The 22,165-nt window shown below is 46.7% G+C and overlaps 8 protein-coding genes across 8 annotated transcripts; 2 read left to right on the top strand and 6 right to left on the bottom strand.

Moving 5' to 3' along the window:
* Positions 1 to 1,050: 1,050 nt before the first annotated feature.
* Positions 1,051 to 3,012, top strand: F5891DRAFT_1197040 (uncharacterized protein; the record flags this gene model as incomplete). The annotated part of the gene is made up of 5 exons (XM_041368416.1): positions 1,051 to 1,434; positions 1,487 to 2,215; positions 2,267 to 2,707; positions 2,763 to 2,890; positions 2,940 to 3,012. The coding sequence occupies 5 exons, from the start codon at positions 1,051 to 1,053 to the stop codon at positions 3,010 to 3,012; spliced, it is 1,755 nt and encodes a 584-aa protein (XP_041218511.1).
* Positions 3,013 to 3,809: 797 nt separating this feature from the next.
* F5891DRAFT_986314 (uncharacterized protein) lies at positions 3,810 to 6,605 on the bottom strand (the record flags this gene model as incomplete). Its single annotated transcript, XM_041377741.1, has 12 exons — positions 3,810 to 3,926; positions 3,971 to 3,993; positions 4,027 to 4,033; positions 4,091 to 4,137; positions 4,491 to 4,634; positions 4,695 to 4,916; positions 5,103 to 5,251; positions 5,400 to 5,538; positions 5,592 to 5,672; positions 5,833 to 6,046; positions 6,139 to 6,217; positions 6,460 to 6,605. 12 exons carry the CDS (start codon positions 6,603 to 6,605, stop codon positions 3,810 to 3,812), a joined length of 1,368 nt encoding a protein of 455 aa, XP_041218510.1.
* A 1,424-nt stretch (positions 6,606 to 8,029) lies between these two features.
* F5891DRAFT_986313 (uncharacterized protein) lies at positions 8,030 to 8,796 on the bottom strand (the record flags this gene model as incomplete). The annotated part of the gene is made up of 3 exons (XM_041377740.1): positions 8,030 to 8,419; positions 8,471 to 8,683; positions 8,731 to 8,796. The coding sequence occupies 3 exons, from the start codon at positions 8,794 to 8,796 to the stop codon at positions 8,030 to 8,032; spliced, it is 669 nt and encodes a 222-aa protein (XP_041218509.1).
* Positions 8,797 to 11,680: 2,884 nt separating this feature from the next.
* F5891DRAFT_963714 (uncharacterized protein) lies at positions 11,681 to 12,741 on the bottom strand (the record flags this gene model as incomplete). The annotated part of the gene is made up of 2 exons (XM_041376036.1): positions 11,681 to 12,186; positions 12,240 to 12,741. Coding segments are annotated over 2 exons (1,008 nt in total), but the record flags the coding sequence as incomplete, so codon positions are not given.
* Positions 12,742 to 12,771: 30 nt separating this feature from the next.
* F5891DRAFT_963710 (uncharacterized protein) lies at positions 12,772 to 13,620 on the bottom strand (the record flags this gene model as incomplete). Its single annotated transcript, XM_041376035.1, has 4 exons — positions 12,772 to 12,921; positions 12,980 to 13,179; positions 13,235 to 13,391; positions 13,444 to 13,620. The coding sequence occupies 4 exons, from the start codon at positions 13,618 to 13,620 to the stop codon at positions 12,772 to 12,774; spliced, it is 684 nt and encodes a 227-aa protein (XP_041218507.1).
* Positions 13,621 to 15,910: 2,290 nt separating this feature from the next.
* Positions 15,911 to 17,667, bottom strand: F5891DRAFT_1197036 (uncharacterized protein; the record flags this gene model as incomplete). The annotated part of the gene is made up of 6 exons (XM_041368415.1): positions 15,911 to 16,206; positions 16,263 to 16,461; positions 16,511 to 16,555; positions 16,607 to 16,681; positions 16,730 to 17,461; positions 17,527 to 17,667. 6 exons carry the CDS (start codon positions 17,665 to 17,667, stop codon positions 15,911 to 15,913), a joined length of 1,488 nt encoding a protein of 495 aa, XP_041218506.1.
* Positions 17,668 to 18,703: 1,036 nt separating this feature from the next.
* On the bottom strand, positions 18,704 to 20,960 carry F5891DRAFT_986309 (uncharacterized protein; the record flags this gene model as incomplete). Its single annotated transcript, XM_041377739.1, has 9 exons — positions 18,704 to 19,362; positions 19,411 to 19,762; positions 19,815 to 19,859; positions 19,911 to 20,042; positions 20,072 to 20,262; positions 20,306 to 20,556; positions 20,686 to 20,771; positions 20,822 to 20,828; positions 20,890 to 20,960. The coding sequence occupies 9 exons, from the start codon at positions 20,958 to 20,960 to the stop codon at positions 18,704 to 18,706; spliced, it is 1,794 nt and encodes a 597-aa protein (XP_041218505.1).
* A 273-nt stretch (positions 20,961 to 21,233) lies between these two features.
* F5891DRAFT_1197034 (uncharacterized protein) lies at positions 21,234 to 21,957 on the top strand (the record flags this gene model as incomplete). The annotated part of the gene is made up of 4 exons (XM_041368414.1): positions 21,234 to 21,483; positions 21,534 to 21,605; positions 21,661 to 21,714; positions 21,764 to 21,957. 4 exons carry the CDS (start codon positions 21,234 to 21,236, stop codon positions 21,955 to 21,957), a joined length of 570 nt encoding a protein of 189 aa, XP_041218504.1.
* Between the last annotated feature and the right edge of the window lie 208 nt (positions 21,958 to 22,165).

The raw sequence follows: 22,165 nt of genomic DNA, 5'->3' as shown, positions 1-22,165 counted from the left end.
TCTATGTTTGTTACTCCACACTTGAGAGTTTACACAATTTTTTTTTTTAGTGGTTCACCTGTCATTTTATGGATGTATTCCCAGCCATCTGACTTCATTATATTTATCTTGGTCTTATCTCATAATATAATTCTCTTCCAATCCTCTTTCAGTCCAGTACTGGTCTTTAAAGCTGAAGTTTACTATTTCTATAGGCTAGGGATAGGAGAATCCTCTTCTGATTGATTGTAACTTTAATATTTGTTGCCTTGCAAGTATTGTTAATGGTTTGAGTGGAAACAGTGCTGGAGATGATGAATTGATGAATTAGGTGGCCTGAGTAGCATTAGTGGCCTGCCCAGTTAGAATATGGTAAATGTGAGATCTTCATTCATGTGAAGTAAGATTTCAAGTCAGTCACTAGCAGCTCAAAGACCATAATATCAATGTTCTATCATGTATAGCACAGTCCCCATACATTAGCCCTATTGAATATTACTGAAAAATATCTAAGAAATTGCTTGCAGCCTATCAAAATTCATCATAGGGGCTATTTCAGCTGTAGGACAGAGTTGCAGCAGAGTGAGAAAGGAGTACTAAGAAGAAATATTCAAAATTGATAGATAGCATGGCTAGAGGAGTGGCAGAAGTGATTAGAGCAACAGGAGGTCACATAAAGTATCATAATTATAGAGATTGTGTTGATCAAACTGAAAGTCAAAAAAGTGTCTCAATGAGTCACCAAATTCAAATAGCCATATCTGCACATGATGACATCAGATTCCCATGCTACAGGGAGCATAAATGAGGCTGAGAAGTATAGTATTATGACACCTCCCTACAGCGTAGTAATAGTCCCACACCCTGGCTCATAATAAAGCAATTACATGAAAAGTCAGAAACATTAAGACACTTTTTTGAGCCACTGTAATGCAATAGAATGATGTGTCTATAGTTGAAACAGTTCACAAGCATACAGGTGTCTACAGGAGTATTATTATGGCATTAAGTGGACTTAGTAGTAATAGGTAGATTCAATTATAAGTCTACATGTTGCTTTTACCTCATAACATGGGACTTAGTTTATTTAGTGAGTTCAGCCATCTGTCTTTGCCATTGTTTCCTCCACCAACCATGGGCAAGTCGAAGTGTCTGCGAGTGGTGCTATCTGATTCCTCAGCACTCAACCTGAGTGATTACGACTCGGAGATCGCAACTCCACTTGTCAAGCCTGAGGTTGACTCACCTTTGGAGCCTTGTTGGCATACCTGTCATCCCAATGCTGGAAAAGGTGGAGCAGCCTCTCAGTTAAGGAGGGCTGGAGAAGCTGTGATTGATGAACCAGGAAGATGCACTGGCAAGGGACGACAGTTTGTTATACCTGATGGAGAGCTGGAGAAGATCATGGTGCCATCTCCAGTAAAAAAGAGAACTTGTAAGAAAGGTAAAAAATCAGTAAGTTCTACAATGTGAAGCTACACATTCCCTTACACTTAATATTCCACAGGCTGTACCAGCAGTTACAATACCAGATCAATCAGATGATGCAGGTTTCGCACCTTCTCTGCATGTTGCAGAGCCTGGTGAAAGGTTTGGGTTACAGAAGAACCCCATTCCTCCGGGTTATGTCAGTTTGCAGTGTTTGTGGTTGGAAGAGCACCCTGAGTGTCTAAAATCTCGTATTCAGCAGAATAGACCACGCTCCCATACTCACACAGAGGTTGCAAGAAGGCCTGCTGTTGAACCACCTGTCATATGTGCACCCGCTATCCATGAGGCACAGCCTACCATCCCACACCTGAAGCCACCTGTTCACAAAAAATTGTTGGGGGCAGGTCGAGCTTTTCCAGACAGCGCTTCCTCCATCTTGCGACCTGTTGCTGTATCGGAAAATGAAGAAACCAAACATCACAGCAACAAGGATATGTCCGAGGTTGATGGTGGGTTAAACATGGTCAATGATGACAAGTTCCCTCTGAGCAATGACAAAATGTGTACCTCTCCACCTGTTGAATTCTCACTTGACAGATCTGCAGATGAGAATGAGGATATCGGCCACACCCAGCGACGTCAAGGTCAGGCAGAACAATGGGTCGATCACCTTGGACATGCATCTCGAAAGGATGACAGGCAAGATAGGCGTAAAGATTGCGGTGAGCAGAGCCAACCACAAACTAGTCGATTGCATGGTGCTAGCAAACAAGCTCATTCCAATGCAATAGTGGAAGTGGAAGTGGTAAGTAGCTACCATATGATACACTCAGCTTGGATTAATCATGTTCATCAGCCTAATGTGGATTATGATGTCATTAAATGGCATCAGAAGACCAATCATCATATTTGGTCTCCATCACTGACATACTTGCATTCAGTGCACCATTCTGGCTTCATGGTCAAACAGCCAAACACCAAGCGCGCTCACACTAGCACTCTCTGGTCAAACAACGATCATCAAGCAGGTGTGGACTCTGATGGTGACATGAAGGTTGATTCAGAAGTCCAACACACCAGTGTTGGGCGCCACACAAAGGCAGCCAAGAATGTACAGGGCAGTACTGTTGTTGCAAAACAGAAGACTCTTGGTTTCTTTCCGGATCTTTGGGTCAAACTGCTAAATTACACAAAGGCCTGTTTCAGGTTGCATCTTGCCACTGCAGACCCATTCCCTGCACATGAGGAAGCCCTTAGTGATACTGGTATATGCTTGGAACTAGTCACGGAATTGATCGTGGCTTGGGAGGCACAAAATTGCTGTCTTTAAGCAGGTATTTTTTTACACGAAGCAAACAGCTTTGGGAGATTCTGAAAAGGTGTACCGTAAACTAACAAATATGCTCAAGCAGGTTGCAGATGACGAATATCACAGTGAGAAGCTCAATGAAGCACTCCGATCTTGGGCTCTGGCTGGCATGTATGTGTTCCTGTGTTATTTAAACTAGTACTATTGATCATCGAGACAGGACTGGGGTTGTTGTTGATGATGAGCCTCAAGACCTCGAGAGCGATTCCAACTGGGTGGTTGAACTTGATTAATATGCACTAGCCCTTACATCCCATACTGATCACATCATATCTACTACTGTATTACCCTTGCTTCAATGCTGATATTTTCATATTGCACTTGATACCGCTTGTGGCATGCAAGAACACATCTAAACCATCTGACTTGCATAGTAACAGGCAGTATTTGAAGGATTGTACAACTCTGTGTAGTGCTATATATAGCAATCATGAGATATTTCAGGTAGCAACAAATGAGTTCCTGCACAGCTTGACTCAATTTGGCAGCACTGTGTGGCGCTGTGGCTCCACTGCACAGGGGGGGACTTCACTGTGATGCTGCAGTCACTGTATGGCACTGTGTGGTACTGCACATTGCCTCAAATCACACAAGGGTTTTGCTGATGCAGAGTACTGAGCAAGTTTTCATGATATTTCCTCTCCTCTGAGCCTTGAGCCTGGTCCAGAAACCCTTTAGGGTCGAATAGCAGCTAGGTTCTGCAAGACCCAATATTGTTCAGACTCACCATCTGAATTGTTGTACCTTCACTGCCTCCAGAATCACATACACCGATTTTAGTCAAAACAATTCAGCTACAATCATATACTGACCAACAGTGCTAGTACATGCACCTCTCAACCACGCCCAACCTCTAGTAAAATATTGAAGTTCATTTCATTCATGGGCCACACCACTTGTGAGAGTTCATGTATACATAGCTTTAAATTTTATCTACTTGCCAAGTCTCTATCAAAAGTCATTAATTAACTTATAGTCAAAATATAACAAAAGAAAAATAAGAACATTTGGAAAATGTATGCACTTGACGCTACCAGTCCTTGCAGGCAGTGATGGTGCAATATCGCAACATTGTCGCAAACTCGCATGCTAATTTAATTTTGATGAGTAATGCGAACACTGCTTTCCACAAAAAAGCCTTCAATAGCTATGTAATTCACAACATAAATATTGGAAAATGAGAATGCTCACTAAGGGGGATGTAGCACAAGTCCCTGTAGGCATAATGCATTATATCTGGTACTTACCACACAACTGTATTGCATTAACAATGCTTGTTAGCCTGTCTATAATGCATCAGAATGTGCTAACCATCAGAGCTGCCTCCCTAGTAGTAGCCTGGCCCCTCAGTACACTAGCTGTCCGTATATGTAGTGTTCCTATCATCCTGCAATTATATATTCTCGTTCTTCAGCAACTACATATTCTTATTCCCCGGCAACTAAAATATCAAGACAGTTCATTGCAACGAAGTGCTAGGCACAATAGAAGATTCATTACACTACAGAAGGTTGACTACACTAGGCACATGAAACAGGTAGCATGAGGTCGGGGAATTGCATGTTGTCTGGTGATGGTACGGCGGTTGATATGAGGCTCGAGGTCAGAGGGGATAGCTGGGGAAGGTAGGGGGTCCACAGCACTCTAAAGCGCGATGCGAGCTGACATCGGATATGTGCCTGTTTGTGAGCATATGCTACCAAGCCCTCACATTGAGCTGCTGTCTCACAGATGAGCTGGTCCTTCTGCTCATCCCACCAGTTGGCTTGCCAATCGAAAAACTGTAGCACCCTTCGCATCTCCTCCGCCCAGTGCATTGCTCTTGCTCTGGACTTGCACCATTCCACGCGAACTCCTAGCAGAAGATTCAGAGACCGTTGTCAGTAACAGCTTATAAAATCAAGCAAAAACTAACCATCCACGTCGCCGCCATCACTACCTGTATCTACACCTGTCATCATCCAGATCCACGTCAGGCGGCGGCGGCCTTTGGTCTCTCTACTGAAAGGGTCCACTAATGGTTTCACATCTTCATCCTTCAGGTCTTGCAGCCATCCTCGCCATCCCACTTTCTTCAAGAGGGGTGCCAGGGTCTTCAGTGCCTCCCACGCAACCCTGTATCTCTTTGTACATGCCACTTGTCGCCCGTGCACATGAGCAAGTGCATTCTAAGCACGAGTGTTGGAGCCTTGACCATGAACCCACTCCCGCTTGAATGTAAGCATAGAACAGTGCACGCGAAGGCACTGTCGAAGCTCTTCGAGCGCATCATGGGCCTGGGCATACCGCAAATCCAATTCATAAGCTTGAAGTCAGGAATCACATGGTTTGCCTTTCAGACTAGATGGCAACCACAGGTGGATATCCACAGCATTCTCAAACGGCTGATGAGGGTCGGAAACCACAGTAGTAGTGAGAATCTGTACTGCAGGTATGTACAGAACCTGTGCACTTCTCCACATTTGGATCTTACTGACACAGGACATTCCTCATTCACACAAGTGTGCCTTTCTGTATATCAGAAACGTGGAGACCCATTCCTTCGGATACTGCTCTCACACGATGTCTGTCCCAGGTGTTAGTTGTCTTCACCTGGTAGCGTTTAGGTAAAGCCACTTACTCTTCCTCTTCGAGGTCTAATCCCAACACGATAAGTACACTTGGTGAGATGTCGGGGTGCAGAGATAGGTCAATCCCATGAGCCAGTTCTTCAGCTTCCATCTCCACAAGTTTCAGATGGGCTGCAGCTTGCATGATTTCTGGATAATAGACACTTCAGTAGATATAATTTGAATAGTAAATTAAAGCTTACGGATTGACTTGGACTCGAGGGTGTTAGTGACTGATGTGTCATTGGGGTTTTCCTCCCATTTCTCCATCTCCACTGTCCATGCTGACCTGTGGTCGGAGGAAATCGCAGCATTGAACTCCTAGAATGCAGCCTCGTAATCAGCCTTCTCAATGACAGCTTCCTGCATTTTATGGATGGGATATGCGCCTGACCCCATAATTATTAACCAAACAAGAATAATGAGTGAGCGTAAATCACATACCTAAGCCAACAACTTTTTTCCAGTTCCAATCCCCAAAATGATCATCTAATGTGTCCCTACAACAGCCAGGTCCCATTGCCTTTGTACTTGATGCGACCAGATTTATGTTGGACCAACCACGCTCGGGCGCCTCCCCATCTGTATGACCCACAAAATGCGTGAAATTGAAAGAGAACATTGTCTGACACTTCTTGATATGTGCTGGAAGGTGGAACTTGGGGATGAAGAACCGAATAAAAATGTGCAAATAGGATATATGATGTGACTCGGGTAGCGACTCCATAGATTCTTGTGCCATTGACACACAATGTCATACAATACGTTCAGAACGTCGAGACAGTTGTTGCGAAGTGTAGAGAAAAACAGGTAGTCCATGTTAATGTACCTGAAATTTGAATTAGTCAAAGCAGCTTCACAAGTGACACATGCACTTTTCCCCTTTTTGTAGGTCCCCAACGCCATTTGGGCACTTGAAGTTATGTCGCGCGCAATCAACTGTCCCTACTCCATTAGCTGCAAGGCCCTGTGATAGCTTTGTCTCAGCCATATTCACGGCATTATGGTTCGAGCAGGAACTTTTCTGGGAAGGTACTGTTAGCGACATCTTGGACCAGACTGTTTACATACCTCCTGTGTCTCGGACAATGCTCCTTGAGATGTGATTTGAACTTCTCCTCTTCCACAAAGTATGACCATCCCTTTGAGAGACTTGGGTCTGCTTCATCACTGGATATATCCCGTCTTTTCAATCGAAAATTGGCATCAATAGCCATGAACAATGAATACAGCCATCTATGTACGATTAGCGCGTTGCTTTATGTTTGAAAATGACAAGAGGCTCACTGTTTGTATTTTGGCACCTCTTTCCAGTCAGGGGGCATATTTTTGCCAGGCTGTGGGCAAGCCAGACAGAGCACAGCGCATTCGCCCTCTTTGGTACCACTCACACCGACAGGATCGTGACCGTTGTCATGCATGGTATGTGATTCATACCATGTCAGATATATATAGAGAGTGATAAGGAAGATATGAGAGACTGTCTAGCCCTTTGTCACTAAGTTACCTCTCTATTTTTCCTTTATTTCATTGTCTTGTATTTTATTTCTCACTTTACAGGCTTATTTTACCTTGTATTTGTATCAAGCATGTGACCTTCTGTTTATTTCTCATTGTTTATTTTTATTTGGCTTCTTTCAGCCACCAAGTTTTGTATCTCTATTTATTTCTGACTGTTTATTTGTATTTGGCTTCTTTCAGCCACCAGCTTTTATTTGTCATCACATCATGTGACTGGGAAATATTCTGGTTTGTAACATTATTTAACATGACTCAACATATTTAGTCATGGTTTGTCATGGTTTCTAATTTCTTTGTAAGATTACACTGTATTTGTAATGTACTTAGTAATAAGCTGATTCATCACCTGGTTTGTAAGCCACATTCTTACCAATCCATCTGATTAATCATGCTTAGTAAGGGGGTTCCCAAAAGGTATAAAAGGACCCCATTTTCACCCATGAAATACAATCCTCCCACTTGACTCTTATCTCAAACCGTGTGAGACCACTAAGACTTAAAGTGCAGGCCAATATAAGTGCCTTGAGGTAATCTAAGATATCATTATCTATTCTAAAGTTATATACTACCTTACAGGGGTCGACTATATAACTTTCATTATCGTTATTCTACTCTAGGTTATATACTACCTTACAGGGGTTGACTATATAACCATTGAACAGCTCTCATTCTAAGCTTTACGTGTATTCATAAGACTCTCCCTTTCAACGGAAAGTGAGACACATCTAAGGATGACAAAGTTGAAACAGACTTTCATAGGTTGAAACACGACCTACTAGGCTGAAACAAACCTAACGAATTTATCCAGAACACAGAACATTCCACAACAACTTCGTATAAGACTACACAAGAAGAGGACAACAAACTAAATCCTCCCAAGAACTCACCACGTTACCTCCCACGAAGTAGAAAAGTCGGAGACTGTGGACTTCAGGACTGGCAAGAAGTCTTCACCGTGTATAATTGTGTTGTCATTATACACAACTTTCATATAAGACCCTTAAGTAACAAGACACCATGACCAAAATGTTTCAACAGTTTCAGGTGTTGCCACTTGCGAACCATACACATGAAGGATTCATAGTGATCCTGAATTAGAGTTAGTTTAGTCCATGTAAGATCAACCCAGCAAAACGCCAACCTTCTTAATTAAACCAACATTGTCAGATATACGGACAAGCGAGTGATAGAATTCATATGCAGATGCCTTGGACTCAAAAGACAAGATATGGTAATGGTGCAATAGCCAGAAGGTTGCTGCTGTCCTTGGATCCACAGTTGTCGAGGGGAACCATCCCATGCGCAAGAGTTGTTTTGTATGAGTCTGGGATGTCTCACAGGCACAAAAGTCGACTGCCATCTTGTGGATTCCATTTGTATCGATGAGTAGGAAGTTGTCATTGGATGACTTGCGAGGCAGGATACAGCTTTCACTAATCGCGTGCCCCAGCTGGATCCTCAGACCGAGCTTCTTGAGTGATGTAGCCATGAAAAATGACCCCGTCCACTCCTAAAGTAAATTGACTCCCGACTCAAGCACTCAGAATGAATGAAGAGAAACCTTGATGCAATGAGTGGGGCTCCGCAAATGATTGCAAACAGTGCAGTCTCCGCAGTATAGCTGCATGTCACAACAGTCATCGCATTGGAACAGAGCAGGAGCAGAGGCACATTTGCAGCAAGTATGTGAAGTATAGTCCCCTCTGCCATCCATCCGAAGCATTTCTGCCAGATACTCATCATGATCGCTTAACCACATTAGAAGGGGGTTATCCTGAAAATAAAATCAGTGAAGCAAAATTATGACCAGCCAACACTTACAGCCGTGGTGCATTTTTGCTTCAATGTGACCGGGGCATCATCAATTGCATCTACATGCCCATCCATGTACCCAAAATTAGCATCATCATAACTGATGCCTTCAGAAACTTGTCCGTCAGATTCAGGGTGAGAATCAGATTGTGATTGTGATGCGCATAGAATGTGCCGGCGGGAGGCTGTTATTCTGCCTTCGTGGCACGAGGAGAATGTTACAGACGTGTAGTAGACAGAAGGTTGAGAGCTGGCTGGTGGAATATATGAATTTAAGCATGTGTATTTGTGATGGCTGTTGGCCTGCCTGGATGTAATCCCGAGGTCCCTGACCTGTATTTATTGACTAGGATAAGACAGAGGTGGTTGTGGACCCTCAGGAATATTTGGATTCATCTGTCGGGGGGGGCTGCAAGGTGTCACCATATAGACTGTATATTGTTATTGCTTATTTGGAGATAAACGAATGGTATAAACGATAAACTAGATGAATTATTGTGCAATTATGTAAGCAATACTGAACTCAAAGGAGTGTGTGCGGTGATAAAGTTGGCCTGTTGTTTGACCAGAGCTACCTTGGGTACCAGAAATACAATGACTTTGCCACGAGCACTCTTGTAGCATGATCCATTTGATGAACAAAATACTGATGAAAGTCTTTCCACTGCCGGTGTCGAGTGCTGCAATGACATTACATTCTTGAGCACATTGAAAAATCTCCTCTTGATATCTTCGAGGGAGACTCTGGTCTCGTTGATGGATTGTATGGAGGAATCTTGAGTAATGGTCATTGTAATTGAAATGGATGGTGTTGGATATAGAGAAAGATCAGTTAACTACTCTGCATAGTATATACAGGACGAAGCTGAAGGGGACGATGGTAAGTAATAAGACTAGTGTTAATGCCCTTATACAATTTCAATTTCGCCTTTCTCAATTGCCTGCCTAACCTTTTCCTCACCAACGGCGATAGTGTCAACTTCCTCGTACTTGAAATCGGGGACACCAAGAACGGCATTTAGAGCGTGCTCCCTAGAGTAGATATATATATATTCCATCTAACAACTAGGGTACTCACCAGCTGGGTAAAACACCTACTACACGGCCACGGGTGACACAATAGAAAGGTGGGTTTCAAGGGGGTTGCTTGCTACATGCTGGGATGTTATAATATACCCCCAAGTAATGATGGAGAAAACATTCATCAGCCATTGCTTGGGCAGCAGGAAGGAAAGCAGCAGTGTGCTCATGAATGGGGGTGATCTCAGGGTATACTGCAGTGGAAGGTGTGTTGTCAATGAATATGAACATAGCTATTGGGCCCACAGTGTGGAATAGCGCCCATGCTAGCGGGTGGGCCAAGTGTGGATGCCATAGCATGAATGGGACAATTGTAATGGGCCACAAGGTACATGGGCCCAGTTATATATCTTGGAAGGGGGGTACAGATGGGCCTAGCTACTTATTCTTGGAGAAATTTGATGTCAGAAGAGCCAACAGGAAAATTTTGAGCCCATAATAGTATCAGGCATGGCTGGCGAATGGGCTCAGCTCATATTGGAATAGCTTACGGATGAGCCCAGCTGGTTATTGACAGTATCGGAAGAGGGCACAAGTGAGCTGACCAGTCATTCCTGGGCCCATCACAATACTGGGAAGGGTTAGTGGATGGGCCAACTGGTTATTTTGGGCCCAGTAGATACCAATTCAGTGTGCGGATAGGTCAAATATGCAAGACCTGGGCACATAACAAATTCAGGTGCGGATTGGCTCAGTACACAAGCATCCGGAAGGGCCCAATTGGTCCTTGCATTCAATATGCGGATCAGTCCGGCTGGTAAGGTTTAGGCCCAGTGCACCAATATCCGGAAGGCCCAAACTGGCCCAGCACATGCACATTCACGCAGATCGGGGTGGGCCCCAATATGCAGGCAAGTCGGGTGGGCCTACCATGAAGGAATTTCTGGTAGTGATGGGTGAGCCATTAGTATATGGATGTGGTACTGATTTGGTAGGGGTCACGGATGGGCCCAGCAAGTTTTTTCGGCCCACCGGATATGCATATGATCCCGCCCAGAGGGGCAACATATAGTCCCATCTATTGTTCGGCCCAGTACATATGCCGGGTAGTCTTGGATGGGCCTACGGATGGGCCCAAGAGAATATGCATTTGATCTCGGAAGGGCCGACTAAGCTGAATATATGGCATGGGACTGCATTGTATTCTCGAAGGGCCAGCTAGTTATGTGGTCTGGCCCATGATAGGCATCTGATTTCGGAAGGGCCAACAGTTGCGCCCAGCAGGATATTCCTCGGCATAGTACATGTGCAAATAATCTTGGAGCGGCTTCCAGATATGCCCAGTGCAAGTGTTGGATCTCGGAAGGGCTTGGCTAGGGAATGTTGGCCAAGTCAGTGCACTTTGTGTCAGAGACTAGTATTACAGATGCAACTGGTACAACAGAAACGAGTAATGAAATACGGGACAAAGGTCGATACAAATGCTGATCCGGATCCGACGTTGATATACATGTCGGAGGGATGCACCATACATGTACTGTCCGCGATGATGCGTGGGGAATGACAGCCTGTCATGCGCAGTACAGGCAGATGTCAGTGGATGGACCTAGAACTGAACCTCATCTCAGCCAACAGTGGGCAGGCTATCATACCTGATACAAGCAGATGTCTCAGATGTAGACGGAACCGATACCTAGGTCCTCATCGACGACGGTTGAGCCTTCATAGGATAATGCGTCTTCTGGATTGGTCTGGCCCAATCGAAATTGAGCAGCATGAAGTGTTTGTCATCTCACACAACGAAATTGGTATCTTGAAGGTCACCATGCACATAGCCATCATTGTGATTGTGTAACTCCCGGATGAGACAGGTGATGGTCTCCTTCAGCGGCTGACGGTCCAAAACACCTATCTCACTGAGCAGTCAATATGAGCCAGGTCATTGTGGAAGGCAATCAATATCAATATCAAGGGCATCCATAATCACCAGATTCCAGCCGCCGGGTAAAGAATTGTAGGTGATAAGTTTGGGGGTGTTCCCCTTGCTGGCACAGAATTCATGAGCCTGAGGGGAATAGTGCCTGACAAACTTGATGCATATCTTGCTCCCAGCTGCATTGCCAATGGTTTCCCCAAAGAAAATAAGTCGATCCCTGAGGATTTGAGTCTCATCATACCGGAATTCCTGAATAAAACCGGTGGAATTGGTATAACTCTGAGGGTAAGGACATTTAAGATATGGATCTTCGGGTTCAAGGGACAGGATTGGACAGGAGTATAGTTTTGTAAGTTTCTTGACGGCAATTTTGAGAGCCCCGAAAGTACGAGCTGCCATCACTTGCATATGGAGGTCTGTTGAATGCCAAAACAGAGGAATGATAGGGACCAGGACATCGGACTGGACTTTTTCAGTAAAAACAGAGCCTGAAAAGCCGATGCATGCCCCTATTTGTGATCAATAAACAGCTTCAGCAATTAATCTGGTGAAATGAACTAACCGAAGACAATGATATGGATGCATGGAATGAAAGACCGGAGCCTCGCCATCTCAATCTTCGAGTCTTCCATAAACTTGTGGTAGTACAGCATCGCCTCCATAAATGGTTCAGCAGCGCCACTTCTGATCTCGTTCTTCCCCTCAATTATCATCAGCACAAACTGTCCGTTGGTAGACAAAAGATGTCCCTCCGTTGTACATCTGGTCAAGCCAACCATAGAAGCATTGAGCATAATACCATAGTCCCGGAGCACTTGCCGGAATGTATTCATCTGTGTGAGCTCATTGGGATAAAAGGAGGCCATCTTTTCCGAACGTTGCAAAACAAAGTCGTTATCATGGACAGTTGGTTCATACTTTTGACAATCATCCACGAACTCAGCGAAGATAGGCTTGAGAAGAGTAATGGGAACAGGGTCCGTGGCTCTGCGAGGACAATTGCAAAGGTACTCTTGCTGGTCCTGCTTTGTAGAGAATGTGGATGGTTTTGCACCGGCCGACGGAGTACCCACGCCCTTCTTGAGATAAGCAATTCACCTATCAACAGCTGGAATGTGTCGTGCAACGGCAGGATGTTTTACGACGATATGAATACATCCGCGCTCTATTCCATCCGCAAACACATCGGACAGCTCGGTTAACGGGCGCAGCTCGACGCCTCCGTCCATGATCGAGTTCCGTAACTGTATATCGTTCAAATTGATCTTGACCTTCCAAAATATCAGATTATTAACATTCAACCGTAGGCATCAGATCACTCACCTTCCATAGCTCAAGACGGTCGGCGGCAACATGGTCAAACTCTGGCTTCTTAGCGACCTTGATAACATTTTTGAGGTCACCGACAGTCTTCGTCCGCTCAACGTCGACTGGGAAAATATGGCGAGGATCATCGCCGAAGACAATACAGTTGAGTTTCAGGCGGAGCGGTCCGGAAGACACTAAGTCGGACCACCATCAGTGAGGAAAGGGTGGCAATATCGAAGGACAACTCACCGGCAGGCGGGCATTGGATAATTATATGCAGATACTTGCGCGGAGGAGCGTCGGGAAAAATCTCTACCATTTCATCCACAGGTGATAGGGATTTCGTTGGGTCAAGTGTAAGATTGTTGAGATTGTGCTCAATCATCTCGTCGATAGGCAGGTCGACCTTCCAAAATATCAGATGATCAACATCCGATCCTAGGCATCAGATCACTCACCTTCCATAACTCAAGACGGTCAGTGGCAACATGGTCAAACTCCGGCCTTTTCTTGTCTTTGATGACCTCTTTGAGGTCGCCGACAATCTCCGTCCGCTCAATATCGACCGGGAAAATACGGCGAGGATTATCGCCCAAGACAATACAGTTGAGTTTCAGGCGGAGCGGTCCAGACATCTGACGTTGACAACAAGAGTGATAGTGTCTCGAGCGGTGACTGCAGTGAGCGCTCACTGCTGCAGCAACAATGCACTTACAAAGCCAAGCAGCAACACCCCGTGACCGGGAAATTGATTTTCTGTGAGAATACACTGTGCCTGGGAAATTTCGTCCCTTTCCGGGAATCCGATACACCATTTATGGGTGAGAAGTGGATTAAGGCCTGTTGCGGTGCATGTGTTGTCGCAATCAGAGGTAGTTTATTTATCTTGCATGCACCGCAACAAGCCTTAATCCACTTCTCACCCATAAATGGTGCATAGGATACCCGGAAATGGGAAAAATGGTCTATGACGAAATTTTCTAGGCAAAGGAGGCCTTAATCCACTTCTCACCCATAAATGGTGCATCGGATACCCGGAAAGGGGTAAACCGGGCTATGACGAAATTTCCATAGGCAAAGTAGGCCTCAATCCACTTCTCACCCATAAATGGTGCGTCGGATACCCGGACAGCCGTACAGGATCTTCCAGAAGGAATGGTGGATAGGCCCACCAGATATGCATATGATCCCGGCCGGAGATGCGATGTATGGTTCCATTTTTCGTGCAGCCCAAATGTATTGATCTCGGCAGTGCGTACGGGAAGGCCCAGCTGGTTATTGTTCGGCCCAGTACAAATGCTGGGTTGTCTTGGATGGGCTTACCGATGGGCCCAGCTTGGGCCCAGCTGGTGATTGTTCGGCCCAGTACAAATGCTGGGTAGTCTTGGATGGGCTTACCGATGGGCCCAGCTTGGGCCCAGCTGGTTATTTTCGGCCCAAGAAAATGTGTTTGGTCTCGCGAGTTATTGTTTCTGACCCATGGTAGGCTTACATGATATCGAAAGGGCTGACGGTTGGGCCCGGCTGGTGATTTTGGCCCAAGAGAATATGCGTTTGGTCTCGGAAGGGCCGACCAATAAGAATGTACGGCTTGCACAGTACATGTGACCTCGGAAGGGCCGGCGAGTGATTGTGTCTGGCCCAAGATAGGCATCAAATGATCTTGGAAGGGCCAACTAACAAGAATAATGAATTGGACGGTACATGTGACCTCGGAAAGGCCGGCGAGTTATTGCTTCTGGCCCATGATAGGCCTACATGATCTTAGAAGGACAGATGGTTGGGCACTGCTGGTAATTTGTGGCCCAAGAGAATGTATTTGGTCTCGGAAGGGCCGATCAATAAGAATATGGGGTATGGACTGTGCATTTGGTCTCGGAGGGCAAGCGAGTTATTGCTTCTGGCCCATGAGAGACATACACAATCTCAGAAAGGCTGACGGTTGGGCCCAGCGGGATGTTCTTCATACATGTGCAAGTGCAGGAATTTCCTGATAGGCCCAGTAGGATTTTTCTCCGGCCCGGTATTGGTGTTTCATCTCGTGAGTTCGAGAAGGGCTCGGCTAGGGATTGTCGGCTGTCGGTGCACATGTAGTCACGGATACTGGTTATCCTCAACTGGCTTACACAAGTGGCCGGCGAGAGTGCATCTACGGATTGTCGGAATGAGTGACGGATGGGCCCACTCAATTTGCGTTTGGTCCAGAGTACCGAAAGGGCCTACAGGATATGCCCAACAGGTCAGGAATGTCTGGCGAGTGATGTTTGAGTCTATAGAGTGTCTTACTAATCGGCCCAAAGAGTGAAGCATTAAATCTCGGAAAGGCTCATGAGTGCCCGGTACTTGCATATCTGATTTCGGAAGGGGCGACCGATATTACGGTGACACGGATAGCATGCGGTCTCCGAAGGTGGCATGGTGAACGTTTATAGGGCTGCGTCTCGGACAGAGTTGAAATTAGGACTAAATGAAGATGTCGGACCCGCACAAGTTGCACAGCAATGCAAATCCGATAAGCAGGTGATGACCGGACAGCCGATCAGCTGGAGACGCCTGGTTCCGGAAGATGGTATGATAATAGACAGTTATATATGTACTTTATTGATACACCTCTTGGAGGGATGCACCGTGCATGTAGCATCGGTGATGCACCCACGACCGCATGGACTATGTACACCGGATTATCATGCCATTGGCTGTCACAGTTTCATGTGAGCATCATGAAATTGAAGCATTCCCTCACCACAGATCACAACATATTGAGGGGAACAACAATGTGATTCTCATCTAACAAATACAGAGAGCGAGAACCGGAATACAAGGGAAAGTGACCGGGAACAGCAAGAAAGAATAGCTAAAAGTACACTATATATGGTATTGGAGACAAGTTTGTTCTACATATACCGGAGGTGGCGACATCGCTCTCTACCGGGCATCGGAGGCATTGAAGCGTTGCTCCAGTGCGTTCAACCGCTGGTGGAGGATATTTTCCACCGAACGCACTCTTATCTCCAAGGCATCCACACGGTCATTGGTGGCAAAGAGATCCAGTCTCTTGCTGAGGTCCCGGATTCCCTGTAGGATGTCCCTTGCAGTTGGCTCGGGATCGGCGATGTTGGCTGGCGCGGGCTGATCATCCTGTTCCGGCCGAGGGCTTGTACCAACGGTTGGGAGTTTGCACATGGGCACACCAGCCGGCGGACCAGGCTGTTGCTTCTCCTCTAAGAGTCATCTGGATTGGTTTCAAGATCCTCGCCGGATTTGAAAGCAAACTCACCTTCAACTATAGCCGTGGCGGCCTTCGCTTGCATTCTCTGCCTGACACCGACGCCGTCGATCGCACACGTAATCTTCATCTGGTCGCAATTTGCGCATGCGAGTCGAATGTAGCCGAACTTTTTGTCCGGAAGGACAACGCAGGGTATGTCCAATTTTGTGCACTTGTCGCACTGCCGAGGATGGTAACGAACGGAATGCTTGACATATGTTAGCCATGGACTCCTGTGAATGTACTGACAGACTTACCTGGCACGGAGTGGCGATGTGAGCATCTGAGCCCCATTCTGCAGGCTTTGAAATTGGTCAGCATACCAGCGCTATAGATAAGTGCAGATCACATACCCGAGTGTCTGCGTCCCAGAAAGCCTTTTCATCGCCTGGCGGAACAACCTTGTCAGTGGTGACGGTCAGTAATGTCTGCAGCGGTAAGTCATTGGATGCATGAACTAAGATCAACAGACATACCTTTGGCTTCACATCGATGATTCCTGTTGGCCTATTGTCGACATTCTGGTTCAACTTCCTCTTCTTCTTCATCGGCTCTTGGGACGCGGAAGCCAACTTGGAGGCTTCAATTACATCGGCCCCATCGGTATCTTCATCATCCGCCTTTCTCTTCTTGCTATCGCCGGCCTCGAAAAGTGCCTTCCATTGTTCCCTCTCAGCTTCGGCCACATACAGGTGGCGGTATCTCAAGGGTGGATGTGCCGGACGACTGAGAGGTGGCAGGTTCTTGAGCACTCGTGGGCGGGAAGATCGTTTTCGTTCCGCTACCGGCTTGGCGACCATATCCAGGTCCGTGCGGGATGGATTCTTGCGTGCTCGTATGCGCGTTGATCGTCTCGGTTCCGCCACCGGCTTGGCGACGAGATCCAGGTCTGTGCGGGATGGCAGGGAAGGGAGAGCTGAGGGTGGGAATGGCGGGACAATGAGAGCTGAAGTGGTTGCGGGAATGGTTGTGGGAATGCTCGATGTTGCAATGACGGGGACATCAAGCGCAGAGGGTGGGTGATAGTGGACGGTCTTCTGGAATCGCGGGTGGTCCTTGATTCGTGGGTCGTCGTCAGTAACAGAGGTCCAGTCTGGGACACTCTGAAAGGCGCCGCCCCTTGAGTACTGCCGGATAATGGCGGCACAGGAGAGTAGCAGAGGAGAGAATGATGTTGCTGTTCCCGCGTAAAGTTTCAAGTCTCTTGCCTGTATCAAATGACAAATGTTAGTTTGACAAAAAGCATTTTGAGGGGAACATCAGATACACTCACCACGTGCCTGGCTATCTCATCCGATAGCTTCAAGGCCTCGGGATCGCCCTCCTTCACCTTGATGCATCGCTTCATGAGCGATTGCACGACGGCCAGTGTGACTTTCAATGCGTCGTTAGCTGCTTCCGGAGGTACGGACATGATGGATTTGTCAACAAAATACGGTGGTGCAGAGGGAAATGAATACAGTAGATATCAAAAGCTGATTTTGGGAGATTCCGACAAGGCTGGATTTTATCGATCCGGTTGTGAGTGTTACTGGAAAGTGATGGATTGTGGATTGTGGATTGGAAATTTGTGGTCTCAGTCTTGTATCCATGAGAGGTCCGACAATTGTTTGACGCAATGTTACGTAATAATCTCCCCGGATGAATGAATCCGAATGTGGTAACGGTTATAACGGTTCAACATGATTGCTCTAACATTGCATTCATCTGGCGCTGGAGCGAGAATCAAACATTTGGCTCCTGCCGGTAAAGCATTCTTTATTCCATCTGTGTATACTGTGCAAGTAGGTCTACCCATCAAACTTCTACACTACATAATACAAGATTGTGAGTAATATCGGGCGTCTAGCACCACATATTTGCAACCGAACTCTGTAATGATATATCAATGCCGATCCGGATTTGACGTTCATATTCATGCTGACGGCATGGGTCTGCCGGGCCCTGCTATAAGCACGAGATTGTCATAATCATTACCATTCTCTAAATATAGGGCGACATGCCAGAGGCTTGTGATACTTATGTTCCGGATGCTGGTATAGCTAATAGATGGATATGTGCCTCACAGCATGCAACCGAATAATATCAGATCCTGATCTGACGTGAATATTCATGTCGGATGAATATGCAGTACATATAGCATTCGCTGGGCCGTAGTCGGGAGTGACAAACCTTGCATTCATGCCTGTGCCACAAGCGCAAGAACCATCCGAACCAGAGCATTATGCCGTTGGATATATCACACCTTGATACTCAGACGACTTAGTTCTGGAACGCTAACACAATATTCAAATTGATCTTCCTGGCCCAGGCTAACTATTAACGTCACACACCTTCCAATACAGGATCCCATTTAATATCGTCGGTATGTAGGAGCACCAAATGAATGCAATCAAAACTAAGTAAAGACATGACATCATCACTGTCCATCAAGATCCAATAATAAGTATTTAATCATCGGATATCGTTGAGAGATCGCTAGAGGTGTCTGGCGATACATCCGCTGCCAGGACCATGGAATCGACGGTTTCCGTAACGAGCACAGCAGATGCTGAGGTACCGACATGCCCTTGAACACCCGTCATCACGGACACATCCCACGCATGAGTCCACTGTCGGCCGATTGCTGAGATGTGCGGGTCTTCGTCACTCTGAGCGAGCCAGGCCGGCAGGTGTGCATTTGCATGACTTGGGGGGGCATAAGCGGTAGTGTTGATCCGGGAACGATGTGCAGTAAGATCATCTTTATGATCCCGAAGAGCAATGGTTAAATGGCCAACAGAAGCTGACATTGCTCTCCATTCTGTATCAGATGAATTGAGACGTTGCTCAAGTGCATTCAATCGCCGCCCAAAGACATCTTCCACCGAACCGAGTCTTGCATCCAACTCATCGACCCTTTCGCTGGTGGCGAGAAGATCAAGCCGCCTTCCAAGGTCCTGGATGCTCTGGAGGATATCCCTCGCAGTTGGCTCGGGCTGCGTGGGATTGACTGCTCGCGGCGTTTCCGCCTCGGCTTGCACCGATGGGCGCATCGTAGGCATCGGTTGAACCGCTGTGTGAACCGGTGGAATATCAATAGACATTGGGTTAGCATCCGGTGCGGAGTCTTGATAAGTTTCAGTTCAAGTACCAACTGTGGAATGAAAATATTCACCTCCGCGTTCAATGTTGTTAGGCTCAACATCCAAAGAGGACAGCGCCGGCGGTATCAAGATCTGCCGGGACCGGGTATTGACCGGAGTATTGTTCACAACTCGGGACTTGGGGGCACGTGACTTAGATCGTCTGACAGGGTGGGCGTCACCTGCCGCTGTGGCCTTTGCCTTTGCCTTTGCCTGCATTCTTTCTCGGACGCCGACTCCGTTGATCGCACATGTGATCTTCATATCATCGCAATTAGCGCAGGCAAGTCGAATGCATCCGAACTTCTTATCCGGGAGGACAAGACAGGCCACACCCAATTTGGTGCACTTGTCGCATTTCTGTGGGTGATGACGAACGGAATACTTCAAACATCTTAGCGTCAATGAGATTTCATGCAAATAATAATAAGGTTACCTTCACTGCCGTGGCGATAGCAGAGTCCTGGCCCCATTCAACAGGCTGATAAACATCCGAGTCAACATCTGCAGTTTGCCCAATAAAACCACTTACCCTGCTTTCTGCATCCCAGAAACCTCTATAATCTGTGCCTTCCGAGTGATGCGAACGTGCCGATGCCAAATCCTCTTCGGTGATGCTCTGTGATGGTACCACCTTAGGGAATATAGTCATGCGGTGGGTCAGCTATGCCGAACGAAAGACGCGGAACTCACCTGCATCAGAACTGGGTTGGTAGTTTCATTGTCTTCATCAGCCGACATTACCCTTTTCCTCTTCGGAACAGACTTCCGTGACCGGGAAGTCGAGTTGTCAACTAATTTAGCCTCTACCGGTTGGTCATCTTCCGCCTGTCTCTTCTTACCATTGCCGCCCTTTGGAATTGTATTCACCGCATTCTTAATGCCTGGCACAAAAAGGTTGTATTTCAGCGGGATTGGAGCTGACACAGGAAGGGGGGTCAGAGGTTCCAATGCCTTTGAGAATGGGGACAGGTGACAATGACGACAGTTCTATTGCCGGTGCGGCGGATATGCTCGAACGGTCTATGTCACCGGGAGGAGGGACCGAAGTAGATGCAGCCGCGACGGGTGGTGTTGTCAATGAGACCAGTGCCGAAGTTCCAGAGGAGGAGGAAGAGGAGGATATTCTTGTTATTGCTGTTGGAGTCTGAGCGTCAGGAAGATCAGGACTCTCAATGCTGACGATAGGGTCGGTAATTGATTGTCTTGTTGAACCGCGGGTGACCCTTAATTCTCGGATCCTTGTCAGTAACAGACCCCCAATCCGGCGAAGTCTGAAAGACGCCACCCTTTGAGCAGTCTCTCACAACGGCATGCACATGACAATAGTTCCAGGGGACAACGAAGTTGCAATCCCTGCATGACGCTTCAAGTCATTTGCCTTTGTCAAAGGCTGTTCATATTAATGAAAGTAATAACATTGTAGCAACAAACTACACTCACAAGCCATCTGGCGATCTCATCTGATAGTTTCAATGCCTCTGGATCGCCTTGCCGCAACAGTCATGCACCGCTTCATCAACAATTGCACAGCCGCCAGTGTTTCATTCAAAGCCTCGTTAGCTGTGTCCGCAGGTGTCATGGCGATGTTAAAACTTTGTTGTAGGGTAACAGGGTGAGATAGTATACTGGAAGGGACAGAAAGGTGACTTTGAAAAATTTGCACACGGGTCGGGATTTATATCCAGACGTCGGGTTGTGGCTCTTCCTGAGTGTCAGTGCAATGTGAAGAACATGGATATGATGACAGTAAGATCATGACAGCGTCCACCATTGTTCAAAGGTCCACAGTTGCGACACGGTGCCACTCGTCGGATTGTTTGTTTATCCTCCTCGAATCTTTTTCAAACCAACCATGATGATACCAAGAAAAGTTCGGTTTGTTATTCCCGAACAGCCATACATTGGCAATACCCCCTCCATGTTCTCCATATATGGCAGCAATGTTGACAGAGACAGTCCGGCAGCGGTACGCCTTCCTCTGGACAAAGATCCCATCGCCTGGTGGGGTGCATATGTACCATTAGAGTCATGGACTCCTCCTAAGCTGAGAAAATCAAAGTTCAAAGGAGTAGTCGGATTGGCGGACTATCCACGTTTTAGAAGTAAGCATGCCCCATCCTGAGCCGGTATACTAACAAACTTGCAACAACAGAATATAACTTGGAGAATGAATTTCCAGCCGGCTATGAAAACACAGATGACCCCATCACAAAAAGAGATCAAGGTAAGCTGATTGTGTCCATAGTCCTGAATTTCACTCACCGGATGTTGTGACTTAGCATACAAGCTGTGCTTCAATGGACACTGGGACGAAATCAGAAGCATGCTGTCCGGTGAGCCTCCCATTTATTTCGATCGACTTTGCTTTCTAACCGTCTAAAGATATGTATCTTCTGGAAAGCATGCGGACCTCTGACATTACGGTACACAGGGTCTCACCACCGGGATTCACTGCCGACAACACCGGAAGAAATGACCAGGATCCACAGGACTGTGCATGGGATAATCCTAGTTCGGAGGGGTCGCCGAAGGATCCATATGCCAGCCAATGGGGCCATCCTGAGCCCCTTCAGTGACAAATTCCGTATTATACGGGCCACCCGACCTCCATAATATCCCATATGAGACGGGCCAGCGGATCATGGGCCCATGTTGTATATATTCTCGATGATGACGGATGGGCCGGGACACATATTATTTCCGATGGAGACGGGTGGGCCCATGTATGCCAATGATATATATATCCTTGATGTTGACGGATGGGCCGGGGGAATATGATCATTC

Source organism: Suillus fuscotomentosus (genome assembly GCF_016647785.1).
Source record: "Suillus fuscotomentosus strain FC203 chromosome Unknown F5891scaffold_113, whole genome shotgun sequence".
Classification (NCBI taxonomy): domain Eukaryota; kingdom Fungi; phylum Basidiomycota; class Agaricomycetes; order Boletales; family Suillaceae; genus Suillus; species Suillus fuscotomentosus.
Note: the sequence above shows the minus strand (reverse complement) of the source record. Positions and strands in the feature narration are given on the sequence as shown.